At 48.1% G+C, this 21,176-nt stretch overlaps 1 protein-coding gene across 3 annotated transcripts in view; it reads left to right on the top strand.

The window, feature by feature from the left end:
- MPRIP (myosin phosphatase Rho interacting protein) overlaps positions 1-21,176 on the top strand; it is an 845,921-nt gene that overhangs the window by 113,693 nt on the left and 711,052 nt on the right. For all 3 annotated transcript variants that reach the window (XM_078665226.1, XM_078665225.1, XM_078665227.1), the window contains exon 2: positions 13,159-13,236. In XM_078665226.1, coding sequence (XP_078521352.1) covers positions 13,159-13,236 — 78 coding nt within the window. The remainder of the gene's footprint in view (positions 1-13,158; positions 13,237-21,176) is intronic.

Genomic DNA, 21,176 nt, shown 5'->3' with positions numbered 1-21,176 from the left:
GCATTTCTCTTGTTCTTGAGCTTTTTGAGATGCAGTGCTGAAGGGTCCGATCTCCAGGTGCGCTCTGCCATTCGCATATTACGCCTTTCGTCATTGAGACTGTCATCATACCAGGGGTTAGAAATTTGGGTGGAGACTCTCTTCAGTTGGAGAGGGGCGACTTCATTGACTATTGTATTCATAGAGTCAAGGTAGTGGTCAGTCAGTGATTGAACATCTGAGGCACCTGAAGGGGGAAGGAGGAGGTTGCCGATGTGGGGAGGTAGGGTGGAGGGGTTAAGATTCTTCAAATCCCTTTTCCATGTTTTGGATTTGATTGGTTGAGTAGGGTTAGGTTTAACTTTTTCGTTGATAAAGAAGGTGATAATGTGGTGATCTGACCAATCGCAGGGTAGAATCGCTTCCAGTTGAATAGCGTTCTCTTTGGCAATGATGAGATCGAGTATCGCGCCTTTGTCGTGTGTTGGTTTATCGCATAATTGGGTGAGGTCAAGCGCATTGAGGAAAGTTTTTAGACTATTCACTGCAGTGTCTTTCTGATCGTTCCAGTGGAGATTGAAGTCACCCAGGTAGACTTGAGTGGTCTGCCGACCGGCGTTGGAAGTGATCAGGTCCATGACTTGTTGGGTGAATATGAGATTGTCACCAGGCGGGTGATAAATGAGATGTAAAGTACATACTTGTTTGCCCTCACTGATGATGTCTAGGCAGAGGAGTTCACAGGAGGAAAGGGAGGGGGAGGTGACTTGAGTAACGGAGAGGTTGCTCTTAACAATGCATGCAATTCCCCCGCCCGTCTTGCCAGGAGACCTGTCCAGCCTAATGATGTGATAATTGGGGGGGACTAGTATGTCCATAATCGGGGTAGAGGCTTCAGTGAGCCACGTTTCCGTTAGAAAGGCTAGGTCTAGCTCCCTATTTGAGACAAGATCCGCGATGTCGGAGGAATGTCTCTGGGCCGATCTGCAGTTTAGTAGGATGCATTTGAGTTTGGGAGAGAGAAGGGTGGTCGAGCTTTCTAGTGTGAGGGGGACTTTCCTGAGGTTGTTAGGGACGGAGCCTCTGTTGTTGAGTATTGGGAGCCTCAGAGCGTTTGTGGGAATTGTGGGTATGGGGATGTGCGAATTGGAAAAACCTTTTACCGGACCTGGGCCATAAGAGTGTAGGAGAGAGCAAAGGTCGAGGTCCGACAAGGGGCTGAGAACACGACGGGGGCGGTGGGAGTTATTGCGAACGGGGATAGTGGACCATTGCTGGTGTCGTCGGGGGCGAGTGTATGTAGGAAGGGTGCGTCGCTTGTAGGGTAATGGGATGGTGGGAGGTAGACTGGGCTGTGAGGAGAGAAGGTCTTTGATTGCGTGGATGTCTTTTTTGATTTGTAAAATTTCCTCCTTGACTTGTTGGAGTGTGGATAAGGTCAAGTCAGGAGGGTTGCTGAGGTGTTCCGCGGTGCTAATGGGTGGGATGGTATTCAAGGTGTGGACGTGTTTGTGGGCGAGGGGTGTGAGTGGTGAAGGTGAGGCAGGCGGTGGGTGGGAAGCATAGATAGTGACTTCAGTGGGAGACGGTACAGGTGAGTAGAAGAGTGAGTGAAGGTTGAAGACAGTGGGGGAGACAGGAGGGTAGTGAGGGCTAAGAGTAGGAGGTGGGAGAGAGGGGGGTGCTAGGGTAAGGGAGGAGGTATGTTCTGTATCTTGTGTTGGGAGGGGGATGACGTTATGAGTGGGAGTGGGGAGGGAGCGGGGAAGGGAGAGGTGTCTGCCGTGGGGGGGATGGGGTTGTTGGGTGGATAAACTCCGAGTGATGGTGTGTGCAGATGTAGGCGTGTTGTGGGTGGGAGTTGTTGTGTCGGGTGTGAGAGACACGTGGGTGGGAGTGGAGAGAGAGATGGGGAGGGAGAGGTGTCTGTCGAGGGGGGGATGGGAGGGGGTGGATAAACTTTGGGCGGTGGCTTGTTCAAATGGTGGAGTGTTGTGGGTGGGGGATGATCTGTCCGAGGGGAGAGGGATGGAGGGGGTGTGGGTGGGGATAAGAAGTGTCATGTTGGAGGGGCTACTAGTATGTGCGGTGGGGATATTCGTGACTGTCCTTGGGGAGTGGCGTGCGTTAACAGCAGGTGGGCCATTTACTGGGGTGCTGGGGGTAGAGGTGTAGTAGGTGGTGGCTGCGAGGTCAGGGGGGATAGTGCTGGCGGACTTCTGGGTTCGGGTCCGCAGCTTGGAGAGGTGCTCTTTGAACTTGGGGAACAGGTTGTCTAGTAGTTCCAGGTTCTTGTCCGTGGCTTGGATCAGGACAATCCCGGTATTATAGATTGTAATGGTAGACCTGCCAGGGAAGAGGTGGGAAGGTGTGATGGTGAGAGTTGAGCCATGGGTTGTTTTCTTGGTGATGGAGACTGTGAGTAGAGATAGGAAAGTTTTTCTCCATTGGGCTCTGCGTGAGGTGTGGAAGATGAAATCAGTATTCAGGGCTCCATTGCCCGCTGAGAAGTAGGTGTCAGCAAAGGGTGTTTCCGGGTGCGCCCTCAAGAAGTTGTGTTTGAAACGTTTAGTGGCATTTTTGGAGAGAGGGGTGGAGGGGTAGTTAATTCTAAAAGTGTGCTTGCCGTTGAGCTCCATTTTAGAGAGGCTGTGGTGTTAGGTGTCTGAACTAGGGCGATAGTACACGCTAGTATTTGGTTTCATGACTGCACCTCATTCTTTTCATTACTCACTACAACTCCCAGAATCCTAATATGTGTTTGTTTGCAACCCCACAAATGGATTTAGTGCCAACTGCATGTACTAAGCCTCTTGAGCCCTGTCCAATTTGTTTTTTCTGGCCTGGAGTTTTGTGTCCTCCGTGGACTATAGATTGCATAACACAGTAGGCAGCCGTGCGTGGCCAGAGTTTGGTGTCCTCTATGGATTATAGACTTCATAAAATAGTAGGTTGCCAATGTGTGGCTAGAGTTTGGAGTCCACTATGGACTATAGAGCGCATAACACAGTAGGCTGCCAATGTGTGGCCAGAGTTTTGTGTCCTCTATGAACTATAGAGGGTATAACACAGTGGGCTGCCATGTGTGGCCAGAGTTTGGTGTCCTCTATGGATTATAGACTTCATAACATAGTAGGTTGCCAATGTGTGGCTAGAGTTTGGTGTCCTCTATGGACTATAGAGCTCATAACACAGTAGGCTGCCAATGTGTGGCCAGAGTTTGGTGTCCTCTATGGACTATAGAGGGTATAACACAGTAGGCTGCCAATGTGTGGCCAGAGTTTTGTGTCCTCTATGGACTATAGAGCTCATAGCACAGTAGGCTACCATGCGTGGCCAGAGTTTGGTGTCCTCTATGGATTATAGACTTCATAACATAGTAGGCTGCCAATGTGTGGCTAGAGTTTGGAGTCCACTATGGACTATAGAGCGCATAACACAGTAGGCTGCCGATGCATGGCCAGAGTTTGGTGCCTTCTATGGACCATAGAGCGCATAACACAGTAGGCTGCCAATGCATGGCCAGAGTTTGGTGTCTTCTATGGACTATAGAGCGCATAACAAAGTAGACTGCCATGCGTGGCGAGTTTGGTGTCCTCTATGAACTATAGAGAATATAACACAGTAGGCTGCCAATGCGTGGCCAGAGTTTGGTGTCCTCTCTGGACTATAGAGTGCATAACACAGTAGGCTGCCAATGCATGGCCAGAGTTTGGTGTCCTCTCTGGACTATAGAGCTCCTAACACAGTGGGCTGCCTTGCGTGGCCAGAGTTTTGTGTCCTCTATGGACTATAGAGCGCATAACACAGTGGGCTGACTTGCGTGGCCAGAGTTTGATGTCCTCTATTGTCTATAGAGCATATAACACAGTAGGCTGCCAATTTGTGACCAGAGTTTGGTGTCTTCTATGGACTATGGCATAACACAGTAGACTGCCATGCGTGGCGAGTTTGGTGTCCTCTATGAACTATAGAGCGTATAACACAGTAGGCTGCCATGCGTGGCCAGAGTTTGGTGTCCTCTATGAACTATAGAGCGTATAACACAGTAGGCTGCCATGCGTGGCCAGAGTTTGGTGTCTTCTATGGTCTATAGAGCATATAACGCAGTAGGCTGCCAATTTGTGGCCAGAGTTTGGTGTATTCTATGGACTATGGCATAACAAAGTAGACTGCCATGCGTGGTGAGTTTGGTGTCCTCTATGAACTATAGAGGGTATAACACAGTAGGCTGCCATGCGTGGCCAGAGTTTGGTGTCCTCTGTGGTCTATAGAGCATATAGCACAGTAGGCTGCCATGCGTGGCCAGAGTTTGGTGTCCTCTGTGGTCTATAGAGCATATAGCACAGTAGGCTGCCATGCGTGGCCAGAGTTTGGTGTCCTCTGTGGTCTATAGAGCATATAGCACAGTAGGCTGCCATGCGTGGCCAGAGTTTGGTGTCCTCTGTGGTCTATAGAGCATATAGCACAGTAGGCTGCCATGCGTGGCCAGAGTTTGGTGTCCTCTGTGGTCTATAGAGCATATAGCACTGTAGGCTGCCATGCGTAGCCAGAGTTTGGTGTCCTCTATGGTCTATAGAGCATATAACACAGTAGGCTGCCTTGCGTGGGTGGGATCTCTGAACTGATGAAGTCCGTGCCATTCCTACCACTGTGCCAGTTCAGCTTTACGGAGAGGATCAGACGCGACTCCTCTGTGCGCACAGCTGCTAACAGTCTTCCCTTTCAAAGTGATTGTTGGCGCAGGAAGGAAGCATATGAACATTTTCTCAGAAATGTTAATCACAATTGTAAATTTTAAAAAATGCGAATCATTGGGTTTGCTTTTATCTTGTCGACCATTTAAAGTATATCCTTCAGCGTGATTACCCTGTGAAATATCTGAAATGCATGTATTTTTGAACCGTAAATCACCATTTACTTTATTAAAATTGTAACCATATATATTTGTGTAGCTGCATGTAATGTATTTCAGTGGTAGTCTTAAATTATTTTTTGGACAAAAATAATTATATGCAGTTTTAGGTCTCGCCTGTCGATGCGCATGCGCATCGAGCAAGCGAGACTATAGGGGCTCATCGACTCTTTATCTAACTTGCAAGGAATCGTGGCGATTCCTTGCAGTGCCCGTGACTTTTAAGCTCAATGCGCATGTGCATTGAGCTTAAAAGCGCGTGCACAGCCGCCCGCATTCCTCCGACACCTTTGAAGTGAAGCTTAGCTTCACTTCAAAGGCCCGGCTTCTTCACACCCACATGCCGCTCTGCCCCGCTCCGCCCCCTCCCCTGAGTCATCCTGCCTGCCCAGACTTCTCCTCCCCCCTACTTACATCCCGCTTTCACTTGTTTTTTGTTCCGACTCGACGTTCCCCCCGCCCCCTCCCGCCACGCAATGCCGAGAGCTTGTTTTTTAATGCCATCTTTTCTCCCCACGCTCTTTGGAGAGAATGCATTTGTGTTTTCTAATTGCTTCCCCTGACTGACGCCTTCCCGGATCATTGCAACCACAGTCACTTGCAGGTTTGCAAAACAGGCTGGGTAAACAAACAGATGACGTGGGCAGTTCAGTGCGATTGTCCAGCGAGTTGATATCGTCCGCAAGTTATTGTCCGCCCTCTGGTGCTTTGGACCACATCCTGACCCTATAGCCCTGAAAAATGATGGTACCACACAAGCCTATTGACCGCATACTGTCTGTGGTGTCTGCCCGCCCGCTCTCCACTCTATCAGGCAGCCAGCCGCACTCCTCCCACACCCCCGCTCCGCCCCCTCACTCTCTCTGCCCGCCCGCTCTCCACTCCATCAGGCAGCCAGCTTCAGGAGAGCAATCTGGAGAGCAATCTGCGGGGTGTCGCCATTTTAGCAGCACGGGCTTTCCCGATCACTGGACACTTACAAATTGGGCAGCAGCATTGAAGGCTTTGCTGCCTTACAAAACCGGCTCAGCGTGGCTGTCGCAACGCAAGTTTCCGTGTCTCCTGGAAGGCATCAAGTGCAATACTCTATTCCTCGTGGAACAGATCCAGCAGGACAGACGAGTACAAGAATAGTAGTTTGTATCAAAAGCATGACCTTCATTACCGCATGATAGCTGGGTGTTAATCAGCATGGCTAAGTCTAATTCCTTACGCACGGTGACATTTCTAATGTAGCTTCAGCGCCATCGGAAGTATAAAGCACTATATCCGTATCATACCATTATCGGCACTACAGGTCTTGTGTTGCGGATTGAGTTTCCTTTTAGAGGAAAGTTTGGTTCTGATTTGCATGTGTGTCAACTGGGGCCTCTGGTCAAGAATTGTAACTTCTGTCATTGCACAGAGCCCTAGAACTTAGGGTGGCTGATTATCTCACAAGAACATAAGAAACTTTACACGAAAAAAACACGCCCTTTTGGCAGGGCCACTGGAGCTTACTTGACTAACTATTTACAGCTGTTGGCTGGAGACTGTCATGTCTGGGTTCATTATGATATTCCGAGCGTTAAAACATACACTGCCAAACGCGCCTTCACATCCTCACCCCCTCATCCTCACACACCCTCACTCACCCTCACCCTCACTCACCCTCAACCCCTCACCCTCACTCACCCTCACCCACCCTCACCCACACTCACCCTCACTCACCCTCACTCACCCTCAACCCCTCACCCTCACTCACCCTCACTCACCCTCAACCCCTCACCCTCACTCACACTCACCCTCACTCACCCTCAACGCCTCACCCTCACTCACCCTCACACCCTCACCCTCACTCACCCTCACTCACCCTCACCCTCACTCACCCTCAACCCTTCACCCTCAAACCCTCACTCACCCTCACCCTCACTCTCACTCACCCTCAACCCCTCAGCATCACACTCACTCACCCTCACCCTCACTCACCCTCAACCCCTCACCTACCCTCACCCTCAACCACTCACCCTCACCCTCACTCACCCTCAACACCTCACGCGCCCTCACCCTCACTCACCCTCAACACCTCAACCTCAACCCCTCACCCTCACTCACCCTCACCCACCCTCACTCACCCTCACTCTCACTCACCCTCAACCCCTCACCCTCACTCACCCTCACTCACCCTCAACCCCCACCCTCACCCACCCTCAACCCCTCACCCTAACTCACACTCACCCTCACTCACACTCACCCTCACTCACCCTCACTCACCCTCACTCTCACTCACCCTCACTCACCCTCACTCTCACTCACCCTCAACCCCTCACTCACCCTCACTCACTCACCCTCACTCACCCTCACCCACCCTCACCCACCCTCACCCTCACTCACCCTCACTCTCACTCACCCTCACCCTCACTCACCCTCAACCCCTCACCCTCACACAGTGCAATAGGTCTCGGAGCATTTGAGTTAGAGCTTTTACATTTGTTTATGGCTTTTTTTCTTTGTAATTCTTTAGCATTGCCTACAGGAAACAAAAATGCTAAAGATTTACAAAAAAAACCCATAAACAATTCTAAAAGCACTAACTCTAATGCTGCGAGACCTATTGCATTTCCAATGCTTGTTTTTTTTTGCTCCAAGTAATAGTAGCGCTTGTTCGACAACACTAGTGCATCAAATTGTTAAATTGATGTGTTTATATAATTTATTTATTTTTTACATATATTTCCGTTTGTGTAATATTTTATGAGTATTATTTATAATATTTTGGCGTGTTTTATACCTACAAGCACAGCTATATTATGCGAGTGATATGTACATCATGTTGTGCTTTATTACAATGTGTATGTTTCCATAGTGCTATCAATTTTATGCAATATTCTATACCCTGCTATGTTACTCTTAGCATGCATCCTCGTGATTCTTCCATGAAAAGCAGTTTGCCTTTTTCGCTGCTGCATTCCCTCAACTCAAGCAGAATGCATTTAGGTAACCAGTTGAAAAGTTTCTTTATTTACCACCCTCCCCTTAAAAAAATGTTTTTAAAAACACAAAAACATTGACAAAGCCAATAGGATTTGCCTATGCGAGAGTTATTGGCTTTGTAAATGTGTTTTAGCCATGTTGTACAGCTCTGCAGATGCTGTAAAGCATATCTGAAAGTAAAGGAAAGAAAAGCTCTGACTCCATCCTTTTTTTTTTTTTTAATTTAAAATTTGTTATTTTTTTTTTTTTTTTACTTTCAACCATGCTGGAAAAAAGGGCACACTGCTGAACAACATATCAAAAAAACACATTGACAAAGGCAATAGTTCTTGCATAGGTGAGACCAGTTTGGCTTTGCAAATGTTTGTTGTTGAATACTTCCATACTGTCGAAAGTGTATGACATAATTATATTTCTATAGCGCGTTTCTACCCTGAGGCCTCGTAGCGCTTGTGGATCGGACAGCGAGAAGCACATCAGTTTTATGGCACAGTGCTAAACAGGTGAGTTTTAAGAAGTTTACGGAAGGCCTATATGTTTGGTTTGCCTCGCAGAATGGGGGGAGAGAATTGCAGAGGTTTGAGGCATTCAAGGAGAAAGAACGTCCGCCCCACCTGGATCAATGAACCTTCCTTGTGGTGGCGAGGAAAGCAGAGCTGGAGCGAAGACTTCTAGAAGGTTGGTAAGGGGTGACCAGGGAATGGGCGATTGGCCGGACCAGATTTCCAGATGGCTCTATGAGCCAGGCACATGGCCTTGAACTGTATCCTGGCCTGAATAGGGAACCAATGCAGATTCCTCAAAGCAGGTTTTGCTGAATGTCTCCGAGGAATTTGGAGCAGTAGGCGGGCCGCGCAGTTCTGGACCACTTGGAGTTTCTGAATGGTCGCCTGCGGGGCGCCCAGGTACAACGCATTCTCGTAGTCCAGGCGGGAGAGTATGAGGGCTTGCACCATAATCCTTCTCGCCTTGAAGGGGAGCAGGGGAAGGATTTTCCTTAACATCCTCAACAAGCCGAAGCAGGTAGCGGCGAGCTTGACGTCTTGGTAGTTAAAGCGGAGAGAGCTGTCCAGCCACGTCCCGAGGCTCTTGATTTGCTGCTTTGTGACAGGCATCGGGCCATGGCAAGTTGGCCATAGGAGTGCCGAGGAGGGCGATGGAGATTTTCCTAAAAACATCAACTCAGTCTTGTCACCGTTTAGCTTAAGGTGAGAAAGTTCCATCCATTCGGCTACTACCTCCAGGCAGCTGCCTAAAGAGCTAGATGATCCCTCAGGGTGGTTAAGTGCCACCACCAGTTGGGTATCATATCATCTGCGTAGGTGATGATCTGTATGCCGAATGGAAGGACTATCTCTGCTAAAGGCGCCATATAGGTGTTAAAAAGCGTGGGGCTCAGGGAAGAGCCTTGGGGAACCCCACAGCTAAGAGGCCAGCAGTTGGAAGTGGCATTGCCCTCAAAGACCTGGAAAAACCGGTCTTTAAGAAAGGACTGTAGCCAAGTGAGTGCCTAGTGGGTCACTCCCAGACTTTTTAGTCGCTCCAGCAGGATGTTATGATCAACAGTGTCGAAAGCGGCACTGAGATCTAAAAGGATAATAGCTGCTCAGCTGCCCTGATCCAAATGTCTCAGTGTCTCCTCTGTTACTGCCAGAAGGGCCGTCTCTGTCCCAAGTCGAGGGCGGAATCCTGTTTGTGAGACATGTAGCAGGTTGTTGGACTCCAGATACTGTACTAGTATCGAGTTTATATGTCTCTCAATCAGCTTGCTCAGCCAGGGTAGGAGAGATATGGGATGATAGTTGACCATGTTAGTGATCTGGATTTGTTTTTTTCAGGAGGGCCCTGACCTGGGCGCATTTCCAGGCGGGGGGACCGTGCCAGATGAGATGGAGGCGTTTAAGATATGCAAGATCACTGGGTGAATGGTCTCAGTAACTAAGGAGAGGTGCCGCGGGGCGGGGCTCCGTCCATCATCCCCTTAACTATCGCTTTGTTCGCGCTAAGTTGGCAGGGTATGCTCAGACGTGAGTCCCTTGCTCACTTGGCCACTGGATTCAAGATAGCCTGGCTGATGAGGATTATGAATCCGAAACCGGTCCCAGGATGCTTGTTTCCGGTCCAGGGAAGACATGGCTTGGCAGTTCGGGCTGGACTGTTCCCATGAGGCACAGGGTCAGACTGATTTGCATATGGCCATGTCTGAACTGGGTTGGCTGAGTGAGCTAAAGAATGGTGATGGATTAAACCCAGATCAGTTGACTGGGGGTGAATATTTGATTTGCTCAAACGCTCTACCCATCATCCCCTTTTGTATCGCTTTGTTCGCCCTAAGTTGGCAGGGTATGCTCAGACGTGAGCCCCTTGCTCACTTGGTCACTGGATTCAAGATAGCCTGGCTGATGAGGATTATGAATCCGAAACCGGTCCCAGGATGCTTGTTTCCGGTCCAGAGAAGACATGGCTTGGCAGTTTGGGCTGGACTGTTCCCATGAGGCACAGGGTCAGACTGATTTGCATATGGCCATGTCTGAACTGGGATGGCTGAATGAACTAAAGAATGGTGATGGATTAAACCCAGATCAGTTGACTGGGGGTGAGTATTTGATTTGCTCAAACGCTCCACCCATCATCCCCTTTTGTATCGCTTTGTTCGCCCTAAGTTGGCAGGGTATGCTCAGACGTGAGCCCCTTGCTCACTTGGCCACTGGATTCAAGATAGCCTGGCTGATGAGGATTATGAATCCGAAACCGGTCCCAGGATGCTTGTTTCCGGTCCAGAGAAGACATGGCTTGGCAGTTTGGGCTGGACTGTTCCCATGAGGCACAGGGTCAGACTGATTTGCATATGGCCATGTCTGAACTGGGATGGCTGAATGAACTAAAGAATGGTGATGGATTAAACCCAGATCAGTTGACTGGGGGTGAGTATTTGATTTGCTCAAACGCTCCGTCCATCATCCCCTTTTGTACATACTTTTACCAGTGCCATAGGATTCAGAAAGCCAGAAATCACATTTTTCCTCCTCTCCTGAGGTGCAGTTTTCTCATCTGCTTCCAACTCTCAAGGTAGGAAGGACTACTGAAGTGGCATAAGGATCAGATATTCATGGTTTTCTTTGTGTTAAACAACATAATTTCCTTCATGGTGCTTTCCCTCTACAGAAGGCTTTCTTCATTGGCTGTTTTTTTTAATAGTATATTTATTTCATATACATATGTGGCTCTGGAATTTTGGTGTACTGAATAACCTTTTGTGCAATGTAATAGTTTCTACCTTGAACTTGTCAAAGGATTGAAGACAATTAGCCTAAAATTCAAGCTGTGTCTCTTTGACGACATGCTTATGTTAAGCGTTTAAACGCTGGAACAATTGATTGAGAAAATTGACCATCTCCGCCTCCAGTTCACTCTACGCCTAGTAAATCAGCAATTCCATAACTTTCATTAAATTCTCCAATGCTGCATCTGTCTCCACCCCCATTCCCTGCTCTGCCCTGTCTCTTTCTGATGTCCGTTAGGGTGGATGTCCTGTCTGGTTGCAAAATACCTAATGTTGGTTTACTAAGACTTGCAGTGGGCATATCGCCCGCACATTGCTTACAATTGATTGGCTTTATTTATTTTTCAGGCTTCTTATTAAGCGGCTTGGCATGTCCATCATGGGGTTTGTCCCTCCAATGGACCATAGCCCTTTTGCCTCCCTTTTGCTAGGCTGACTTTTATTCTTCTACTGCTCAATATTTTAGATAACTGTTGGTCTTGTTCTTTCAGCACTCCATGTGGGATCTAGCTCTCTACTTCATATGCCGCTTGCCTCACCCAACTCCCGATCCCCCCACGAGGCATGTTGTTCTCTCTCTAGTGTGCTTCTCCCCCTACACACGCTCCATTCCATATTGCTGTCTCCTTCATGCGCTGCTTTTCCCCTGTTCTCCATGTTGGTCTTGCACTTGTGTGCTGATGTTGCCTTCCTGTATTTTGTAGGCCTATTTTTCACAGTTAATGAGAATTAACTAATGAATTTTACTTGAAGCATTGATTCACGCCGAGCCTTTTGAAGATTCAAGAATAGGTGACCATAGTGTACGGTGTGGAATTGTAAGCATTTTGATTGGCTGAGACTGACAGATAGCAGGTGTCACCGTTCAGGAATGCGGTTTAGATGTTGTAACACATTAAGGTGACACCTGCTACTGTCATCGTTGCTTCTGGTTAAAAAGATGCATATCTTGAAAGGAGATTTGCTTTCTAGAAAAATAGATATTAAATCCCTTGAAAACAGGATGGTAAAACGTATATGTTTATATGTCCTAACACTGGGCTTCAGTAGCGTCATGATGCATAGGTATGCGTGTGTCACAACGTATGCCTGTACTCCTCAATGCACTTGTTTTCATTTTTTATTTTTTATCGGTTTGTCTATGTTGAATGGTATCTGCAAAAAGCATTGTAAAAGCCAATAAGTCTGTGTTGTCTGCTAAAAAGCTGGCTTTACCAGTGCTTGTTTTTCTCCTACCATTAAAGGTATGGGCTTAATTTCAGATTGCAAAAAGCTCTTGACAACAAAAATCCAGGACAGGCAGAACGTGTCACGGTTAACGAGTGACATGAGGCCAGTTAGAAGCAGCCTGGTTGTGCATGTCTGTATGTGAACTGTGTTGCCTTTGTGTGTGTGTTGTCTTTGTGCATGGATGACTCTTTAGTATTGGTGTGTACGTGTGTGAAAGCCTGCAGTTATGTTGCTGTGTGTGCATTTGAGTGCATTTGTGCCTCTGAAAACATTGTATTGAATGATTCCTTTCCGGCACCAGTGGGCTTGGAGTAAAATCTCATTTGCTCCTTTCTAACACCATAAAAATATTCTTGCAGACGTTAGTCGGTTCTACAGGTTGTTTTCACTATTGCAATGTAACTGACAATGTTTCCACACCTTCGTTTTAAATGTTGAATGTAAGGAAGCCCGTTTAGACATGGGAAGTGTTATCTCCAGGGGTGTCCATGTAGACAGTCATTTGAGCCTATAGGAAACCTTTTTCTGCTTGATGTGCAAGTCATTTCAGTACCCTAGTATTAATTACATAGTGTGCCTCTTTCATAGGGGTTGAGGGATTCCTCCACAACATCCTGTCTCAGCCTGTTCACTCAGACATGGCGTGAGAGGGGTGAAAGCACGTCTGAAACATGTTGCCAATGGGCGAGGGGAGGAAGCTTTGTAACGTAACTGAGAAGGTAGAACATGTTTGTACCACTGAGGCTTCACCTGACCGGTTTTCTACTGTGTTTTTCAGGCAAAGCCCATCTACGGTGGTTGGCTGCTGCTGGCTCCAGAAGGAACGGACTTTGATAATCCCGTCCACAGATCCCGGGTAAGAAAGCCGGCGAAGTAACCATGTGCCCTTGTGGATTTGCTGTCCTCATCCCATTTCTAAATGCCTCCTTCCTATCAATTAGCAGTCTTGAGTTCGAGAGTTTATCCTGTCAACCAGTTTTGGTTACATCGAGCTGATGCTTATTACTTTTAAAGTTAAACATTTTATATTACTGGAGCTGGAAAATCGATAAAAGCACATGGAGGCAAAGTATTAAAGTATTGTGAAATTAAGGGGGGGGGGGGCTTCGACGGAGGATCTTACCACAAATGTTGTTTGAGAAGAATCTTGTTCATGTTTTTCAGTTCTCCAAACATTTATCTGTACTTCATTTTTGGAAGTTGTCTTGTACAGTCAGGGCCTGTTGCTCTGCCCCATAAAATAGGTGACTTCTGCCTCTCTCCCTTTTACATTTTACAGCCATGTGGTGTTTTGACATATCAAGGTTTTCTTTTCACCTAGTATCTGGCTGTAGCATTCTGGTCACTTGAGGATTAGACATTTGATGTTCTATCAGACAGGAGTAAGGTTTTGCATAAATGCAGTAGGTTAGAACGACTTTCTTTCAGATGTTTGAGTAGACGTGGGAAATGAAGGGAAGTTCTGCTCCATCGTGGAAACAGAGTTTAATAGTTTTGTAAAGAATAACTCTTAGAATGGCTGTTTTACGGAGTGATGTGATGCAATCTCAAAGATGGGAGGTGGTCTTAACGTAGTGCAGCCAGTGAGTGTTTTGTTGGTATCCTTGGTAGTGGGATGCCTCTGTTACCTTGAATGGCACCGTAATCTCTAGATATCGATGCATTGGAAATAGATAACGCCAAGTTACATATAGATTTTGATGTACAACTGTTTAAACCATCATAACCGCCCTATGATATTGTAGTGTTTTGTTAGCAGTTGAGAAATAATAGTCCTTCTTGAAGCAATTGAAATTCGGCAGCTTGATGCGCACCCATGTTGCAGTAGAGGATAGGCAGTTTTCAGGGCTTGGTATGTTGATCTCATTGGTTAATGATGCATTCATGTGCTGTTTAGGATCTTTGCCAATGGGACCATCTTGTTTAATGGGATTGCGTGACTATGTTATGACTTAGTTGTACCTGCATCTGGAGCCAAAATATTTGTGCAGGTTGGTACAGAGGATGCTCTGGGTGCGATGCATTTACAGAGGCTTTTGGGCAAGTCTAGAGTTGTAGTGGAGGAGGTTGTGATTGGAGAGTTGCTGTTGAATGTCCTCAGAATTTACAGGTAGATGCATCAACCATTTTTGCGAGCGCAAACGGTACGAATCCCAAAATTCGGCCGTTTGCGCCCGCAAAAATGGTATTTGAGATGCATCAAGGGTTCACGCACTCGCAATTTTAAGAATTCGCAAATAATTGCCAGTTCTCAAATTGCGATTGCATTTAAGGAATCGCAATTTGCGATTCCTTAAATGCAATGCATGAACCATTCCAAGATTGCGAATTCGCAATCTGGGGCCGCTATTTACCGCGAAGTCTAACTACGTGGTAAATAGCAAAAACTTAGAAATATGCACTTTAGTGCATTTTTCTAAGTTGTGTGTTACACACACATATGTCCTTGGAACATGTGTGTGCGCAACACCAGTGAACATTACCATTTCAGGGGTGCAACAAGGTTTCCTTTGGACACCCTGGCACCCTTGAAATTGCTTCCTTATTTGCGATTCGCTAATTGCGAATCGCAAATAAGGAATGACTCCCCATGGAAAGCGATTCCTTATTTGCGATTCGCAATTAGCGAATCGCAAATAAGAAATCTGTAGAAATCGCAAAAAGTATTGCGATTCCTGCATGCATCCCGTTTTGCGAGTCTTTAATAGCGAATCCTTACAATTCGCTATTAAGGACTCGAAAAACATGACTTTGATGAATCTGGGGGTTAGTCCTTTTCTTGACTGAGAAATCAGACCAGTTTTTGCAAAATTTGGAATTTCATTGACTGTTAAATCAAGCCTTTCCTAGTAACATTTTTCTCCTTTGAAGGTTTGTGAATTATTCTTCCGCGGATATGAAGCTTAATTTGGAATGCTAGAGTTTTGAAGTGGTCCTGAATGTCTTTTAGGCTGATCTAGCTGGTTGCAGATCTTGTTTAGACAAAGTGACTGAATCTGTAATCTGTTCCCAGTTGTTCTAGATTGTGGATATCATTAATGAGTTAGTACGTTGTGTTATTTTCAAAAATGTGTGAGTAAATTGTGTACTGAGTTGTCGTGGAGCAGTGATGTGAATTTGTTCTGGCACAGAAGCCATTGTAGTTTATTTTGTGATGTGGTGTCATTTATCATGATTTGCTGAACAAGCTTAGGTTACTTTAGTGTAAGTGTTGGGATATGCATATTTTGTTGGAAGATCAGATACAGGTTGTTGCTAGATGTATGGGTATTTTACCAGGTATAGTATTAATGATTCCAGTTCACCAGTGATAAAGAAGGTAAAGTTTTTCTTTTTTTAAAGTTGCCCACTGGTTGAAATTCTGATTAAAAGCAGACTGTTGACTTTTATACGGTGAGCAGAATGAAATATAGGAATGTGATTTGGAATTTGTTCTTTTAGCTGTGGATGAGAAAATGGTCTATACGATAGAGTATTTGGATGGTATCAAGGAGCGTTGGGTATAATCGTAGATTTAGGTTATTCGGACCATCTGGGCAATGTTTGTTTGTTCATTGAGGTTCTTGGTGACTTGTAGATCTCTACCAGGCCTCCTCCTAGGTGACTGTTTCTGTACTCTTGATTGTTTTGTTGTCTGACACCAGTTCTGTTAGCATGGTGTTGGCGTCTGGTGTTAGTTAAGTTAGTATGGTGACTTCGTCAATGTTGTGGCTGTTAACTAATGACATCACAAATGTAATTTTGCAGCGTGAATCTTTCTGGATTCACTATGCTGTGCATTATTCCGCGGTCTTGTGGTTGGGTCCGGATTCGTAGTCTTTTCTTTGTTTTTTTTTATTTTTTTCGTAGCCCAGGTGGGCGTCGGCGTCACACCCCCTTGGGTGTATTTCCGGTGACGTCGGCATGCTTCCTGCGGAAGCTCCCACTCTTGGGCGCCATCTTCAGATTCTTTTTTTCCGCGGTCGGGTTTGGATCGTTCCCGTTTGGGCTCCAGGCATTTTTGGAGAAAGAAGAAAGGAAAAGACAGAAAATACAAGGAGAAGTCATCTGAAGACTCCAGGGGACTTCATCGACGAACAATCAGCAAGGAGAAGGCGTTTTTTAATCGAGATCCTCGACGACCGTCGACGAACACGCGACCAGGGAGCCCCTGGACGCTCGATGATGGACAACACGCCGTTCAAGTTCTGCCGTAACTGCCACCACAAGTACGCGCAGAAGGACCAGCACCCGGTTTGCAACCTTTGCCTACCGGTGGACCACGAAAGCGGGGACTGCAACGCCTGCTCCGCCTTCGCCCCGAAGACCCTTCGTGTGAGAGAGAGACAGAAGGTAGCGCACGCCACCCTGCAAGGGAAAGCCCCGACTCCGTCCCTCTACGAGCTGGGGATGTCCTCCGAGGAAGAAGACAACGCTGCCGCCGAAGACGACAGCTACACGGTTGTAGAGACCGATTACACGAAGACTTCTGATAAGGTAGGAGACTCTTTGGCCCCCAAGAACCCGAGAGACTCTGAGTCTCGAAAAATCGAGGGCAAGACCCCGAAAGCGCCGACGCCAAAGAAGGCGGCGTCCGCGACTACTCATAGGCCCAGCGGATCCTCCGAGAAGGAGTCCCCGGCGCCGAGAGCTGCTGATCAGCAGAAAACGTCGAAAATCATCCCCGAAAAGGATCGATCGACGCCGAGGGAGAAAGACCCTAAACTAACGACGACGACCAGAGAGCCAAAATCCGGGTCGACGTCGAAAACTTCGACACCGAAAAGCTCGGCACCGAACCAAGCGCCGAAAAGAACGGCTGATCCATCCGACGCGGAACACGTGGCCGAGATGGAGAAGAAGAGAAGGCGCCTAGAGGCCGAAATGGAGAACATCATGCAGCGGAAGAAAGATTTCGACGCTAAGATGAAAGCCTTCACGATCCCTCACAAGACCAAGCCACCGGTGGTGGAGGTAGTCGAGGAGGAAGACGAGATCGAGGTCGCCGAGGAACAAGACCAGGACGTCGAGGTGGTCGACGACCAAGAAGGGTACGAGAATCCCTACGATAGCTACAACTATGGGGAGGAAGAGGACAGCAGGACGGACGCAGAGTCGGCACCCTCTGACCTACAGGAGGTAGATTACATAGATGTCGACACCGACAGCCCGGAAGAGGCGGTCGACACATACCCCTCGAGGCCCTCGCCGCCGGACGACATCGGGGCCTACAACTCGGTGATAAAATCTGCCGCAGCAGCATTCAAGCTCAAGCTCGACGAAGAGAAGCAGAAAGCAGACTTCCTTCTAGAGACATTGCTCCCAACACAAACAAGGAGCCAGTGCCTTCCAATGCTCGACAGCGTCTTGGCTCAGGGGAAGGAAGCATTCAGGGAACCCGCAACATGCAAGGCAGTAACTCCCAGAACAGAGAAAAAGTACAAACATTCCTCAAAGGACCCAGCCTACATTCAGGGCAGTGGTCTCCGCAGACTCCATTATCACGGCCACAGCAAGGAAGAGGGCTAACGTACCCACTACCTCGGGTCCACCACCGGATAAGGAGAGCAAGAGGATGGATCTGGTGGGCAGAAGGATCGAACGGAATGCCGTGACCCACTGGCGCATGGCTAATTCCAACGCCCTGATAAACAGGCACATGTACCAGATCATGGAGGAGCTGGGACAGTTGGTGAAGGACCTGCCCCAGGATGCCAGGCAGAAGGCCGAAAAAAGTGGTTGAAGAAGGGAAGAACGCGGCAAATTCTTGCCTTAAGACGGCCCTAGATGGGGCAGACACCGCCAGCAGACTCATGATGATGGGTGTCACGGAAAGGAGACACGCCTGGCTCAGGATCTCAGGTTTCAAACCAGAGGTGCAACACAGCATCCTGAACACACCGTTCAACGGCGACACGCTTTTCGGAACAACAGTTGATGAAAAGCTCAGTCAACTAAAGAAAGATAACGAAACAGCAAGATCCATGGGAGCATTGCAGTTCAGAGGCAACAAAAGGGGCACCCGTCACGGAGGCCCGGCGGGAGAGGTGGAAACCAGCCAGGTACATCACGCCAGGCTTTCCAACAAGCGCACCAGGCAGACTCGCAGGCTCAACAGGGGCAGCAGAAGCAGTCCTGGCAGTACCAACAAAGAGGCCAGTCCTTTCGTGGGAGAGGAAATGGACGTGGACAGAACAGAAGAGGGGGACAGCAGCCCGCCTCTAAGTGACTACAAAAAACTCCGTGTGCCCGCCCACAAAAAAGATCCCAGGGGGCAGCATGTACAGAGGGGTCAAGACAAACTAGACACCTACGACCACATGACACCAGTGGGAGGAAGATTAAGATTTTACCTCCGAGAGTGGAGAGAAATCACATCAGACAAGTGGATTCTCAACATCATCCAATTCCGGATACTGCATAGAGTTGGAGGGGATGCCAACAAGCAGAAAACCAAAAAGAAGACCACTAGCAAGCAAGCAGCTGCAGTGTCTTCAGGAAGAGGCAAAGGAACTCCTGCGGAAGCAGGCCATAGAACGGGTACCCTTCAAGGAAAGAAACACAGGAATATACTCAACGTACTTCCTGGTACCAAAGGTAGACGAGTCAATGAGACCCATTCTGGACTTACGGTTCCTGAACAAATTCATAAGAACGCAAAAATTCAAAATGACCTCCCTGCAAGAGGTGCTCCCACAATTGCAGACCGGAGACTTCATGGTCACAATAGACCTCAAAGACGCCTACCTGCACATCCCAATGAACAGAAAGCACAAACACATGCTCAGGTTCACCATTGGAGAAAGCCACTACCAGTTCACGACACTGGCCTTCGGACTAAAATCAGCACTAAGAGTTTTCACAAAGTGCCTCGCAGCAGTCGCAGCGCACCTACGAAGGCAAGGGATACACGTATACCCTTACCTGGACGACTGGCTGGTGAAAGCAAACTCATACCAGAAATGCAAGCAGCACGCACATGCAGTGACGAGCACGCTCATAAGCCTGGGGTTCTCCATCCATTGGAAGAAATCATCAATGGAGCCGGAACAAGTCAAGATCTTTTCGGGAGCACAGATCAACACCTTACAGGGCAAGGTGTTCCCCAGCGAGAAGAGGGCGAGGGCGCTGGTGAAGGAAACTCTCCTCTACCGGAAGGGACAAGCTCGGACAGTGAGGACTGCGAGCAAGATCATGGGCATGATGGCATCCTGCATCCACCTGGTACCAAATGTACGACTCCACATGAGACCCATTCAAGAATGGCTACAGGAGCAATGGTCACAAGCTACAGGCGGTTGGGAGGATCTAGTGGTTGTAACGCACGCAATGCAGAAGGAGATGGCATGGTGGACCATGGAGAACATAACAAGGGGAAAGCCTCTAACGCCCCCAACGCCAACAGTGACCATCACCACAGACGCATCCCTGAAGGGATGGGGCGCTCACATGGAGGAACTCAAGGTGAGGGGACTGTGGACGCCAACAGATGCGGCAAAGCACATCAATTACCTAGAACTGAAGACAATCTTCCTTGCACTGAAAGCCTTTCAAACAAGACTGTACAAACACAAGGTGTTGATACAAACAGACAACCCCACTGCGATGTTCTACATCAACAAGCAGGGGGGCACACAGTCAGCCCCGCTTTCAACGCTGGCGCAGGAGATATGGAGATGGGCCATCCCTCTCAAGATAGACCTGCTAGCCATACACCTACCAGGGAAGGACAACATACAAGCCGATTGGCTCAGCAGGCAGACATCGGCATCCCACGAGTGGGAGCTCAATGCTCAGGAGACAAGGTACCTGTTCGACAGATGGGGGGACACCATCCGTGGACCTGTTTGCCACACGCCAGAATGCAAAATGCCAAAGCTTCGCATCCAGGCAGCCCGAGGAGGGGTCACTGGGGAATGCCCTATGGATAGATTGGTCAAGGACATTTGCTTACGCCTTTCCCCCGATACCACTGATGCACAGAGTGCTGAGCAAATGCAGAGCGAGCAACATGACGCTGATACTGGTCACACCACAGTGGGCGAGGCAGACATGGTACTTGCAGATCATGGAGATGACACAGTGTGCACCCCACAGATTCAGCAGGAGGAAATACCTACTCTCCATGCAGAACGGAGAGATACTACATCCAGAGCCAGAGAGCATGAGCCTAGTAGCGTGGCTCCTGAGGACATAGAGTTCGCACATTTGAGACTGCCAGAAAGCACCCTTAGGGTCCTTCGGGAGGCACGAAGGCCCAGCACTCGGAAGTGCTACGTTGCGAAATGGAAAAGATTCACAATATGGTGCAGACACGAAAGACTTCACAATAAAATGAAGAGGGACTCCACAGTGCTAAGGTACCTGACGCACTTGCTGGAGAAGAACCTTAGCTCATCCTCTTTAAGAGTTCACTTGGCAGCGATAGTCGCCTACACAAGGGGAGAAACGTGCAGGAGCTTCTTCACATCACAGGTGGTGAAAAGATTCCTGGAAGGAGCGAAAAGGATCGCACCACCCAAGCGGGTGCCGCCACCTGCATGGAACTTGAACACAGTCCTAACGGAACTCATGAAAGAGCCCTTTGAACCACTTCACAAGGCCTCCCTAAAGATGCTAACTATGAAAACAGCCTTCCTGGTTGCAATAACGTCCTTACGCAGAGTAAGCGAGCTTCAAGCGCTGACGCTACAAGAACCCTACATACAAATACACAATGATAGGGTTGTGATGAGGACTGACCCACACTTCATGCCGAAGGTGGTATCCAAATTTCACATGAACCAGTCTATACAGATACCGAGTTTTTTCCAAAAA

The sequence above is a fragment of the Lissotriton helveticus genome, chromosome 10 (assembly GCF_964261635.1).
Source record: "Lissotriton helveticus chromosome 10, aLisHel1.1, whole genome shotgun sequence".
Classification (NCBI taxonomy): Eukaryota; Metazoa; Chordata; class Amphibia; order Caudata; family Salamandridae; genus Lissotriton; species Lissotriton helveticus.
The sequence above is the reverse complement of the archived record's forward strand: the minus strand, read 5'-3'. Positions and strand labels throughout refer to the sequence as shown.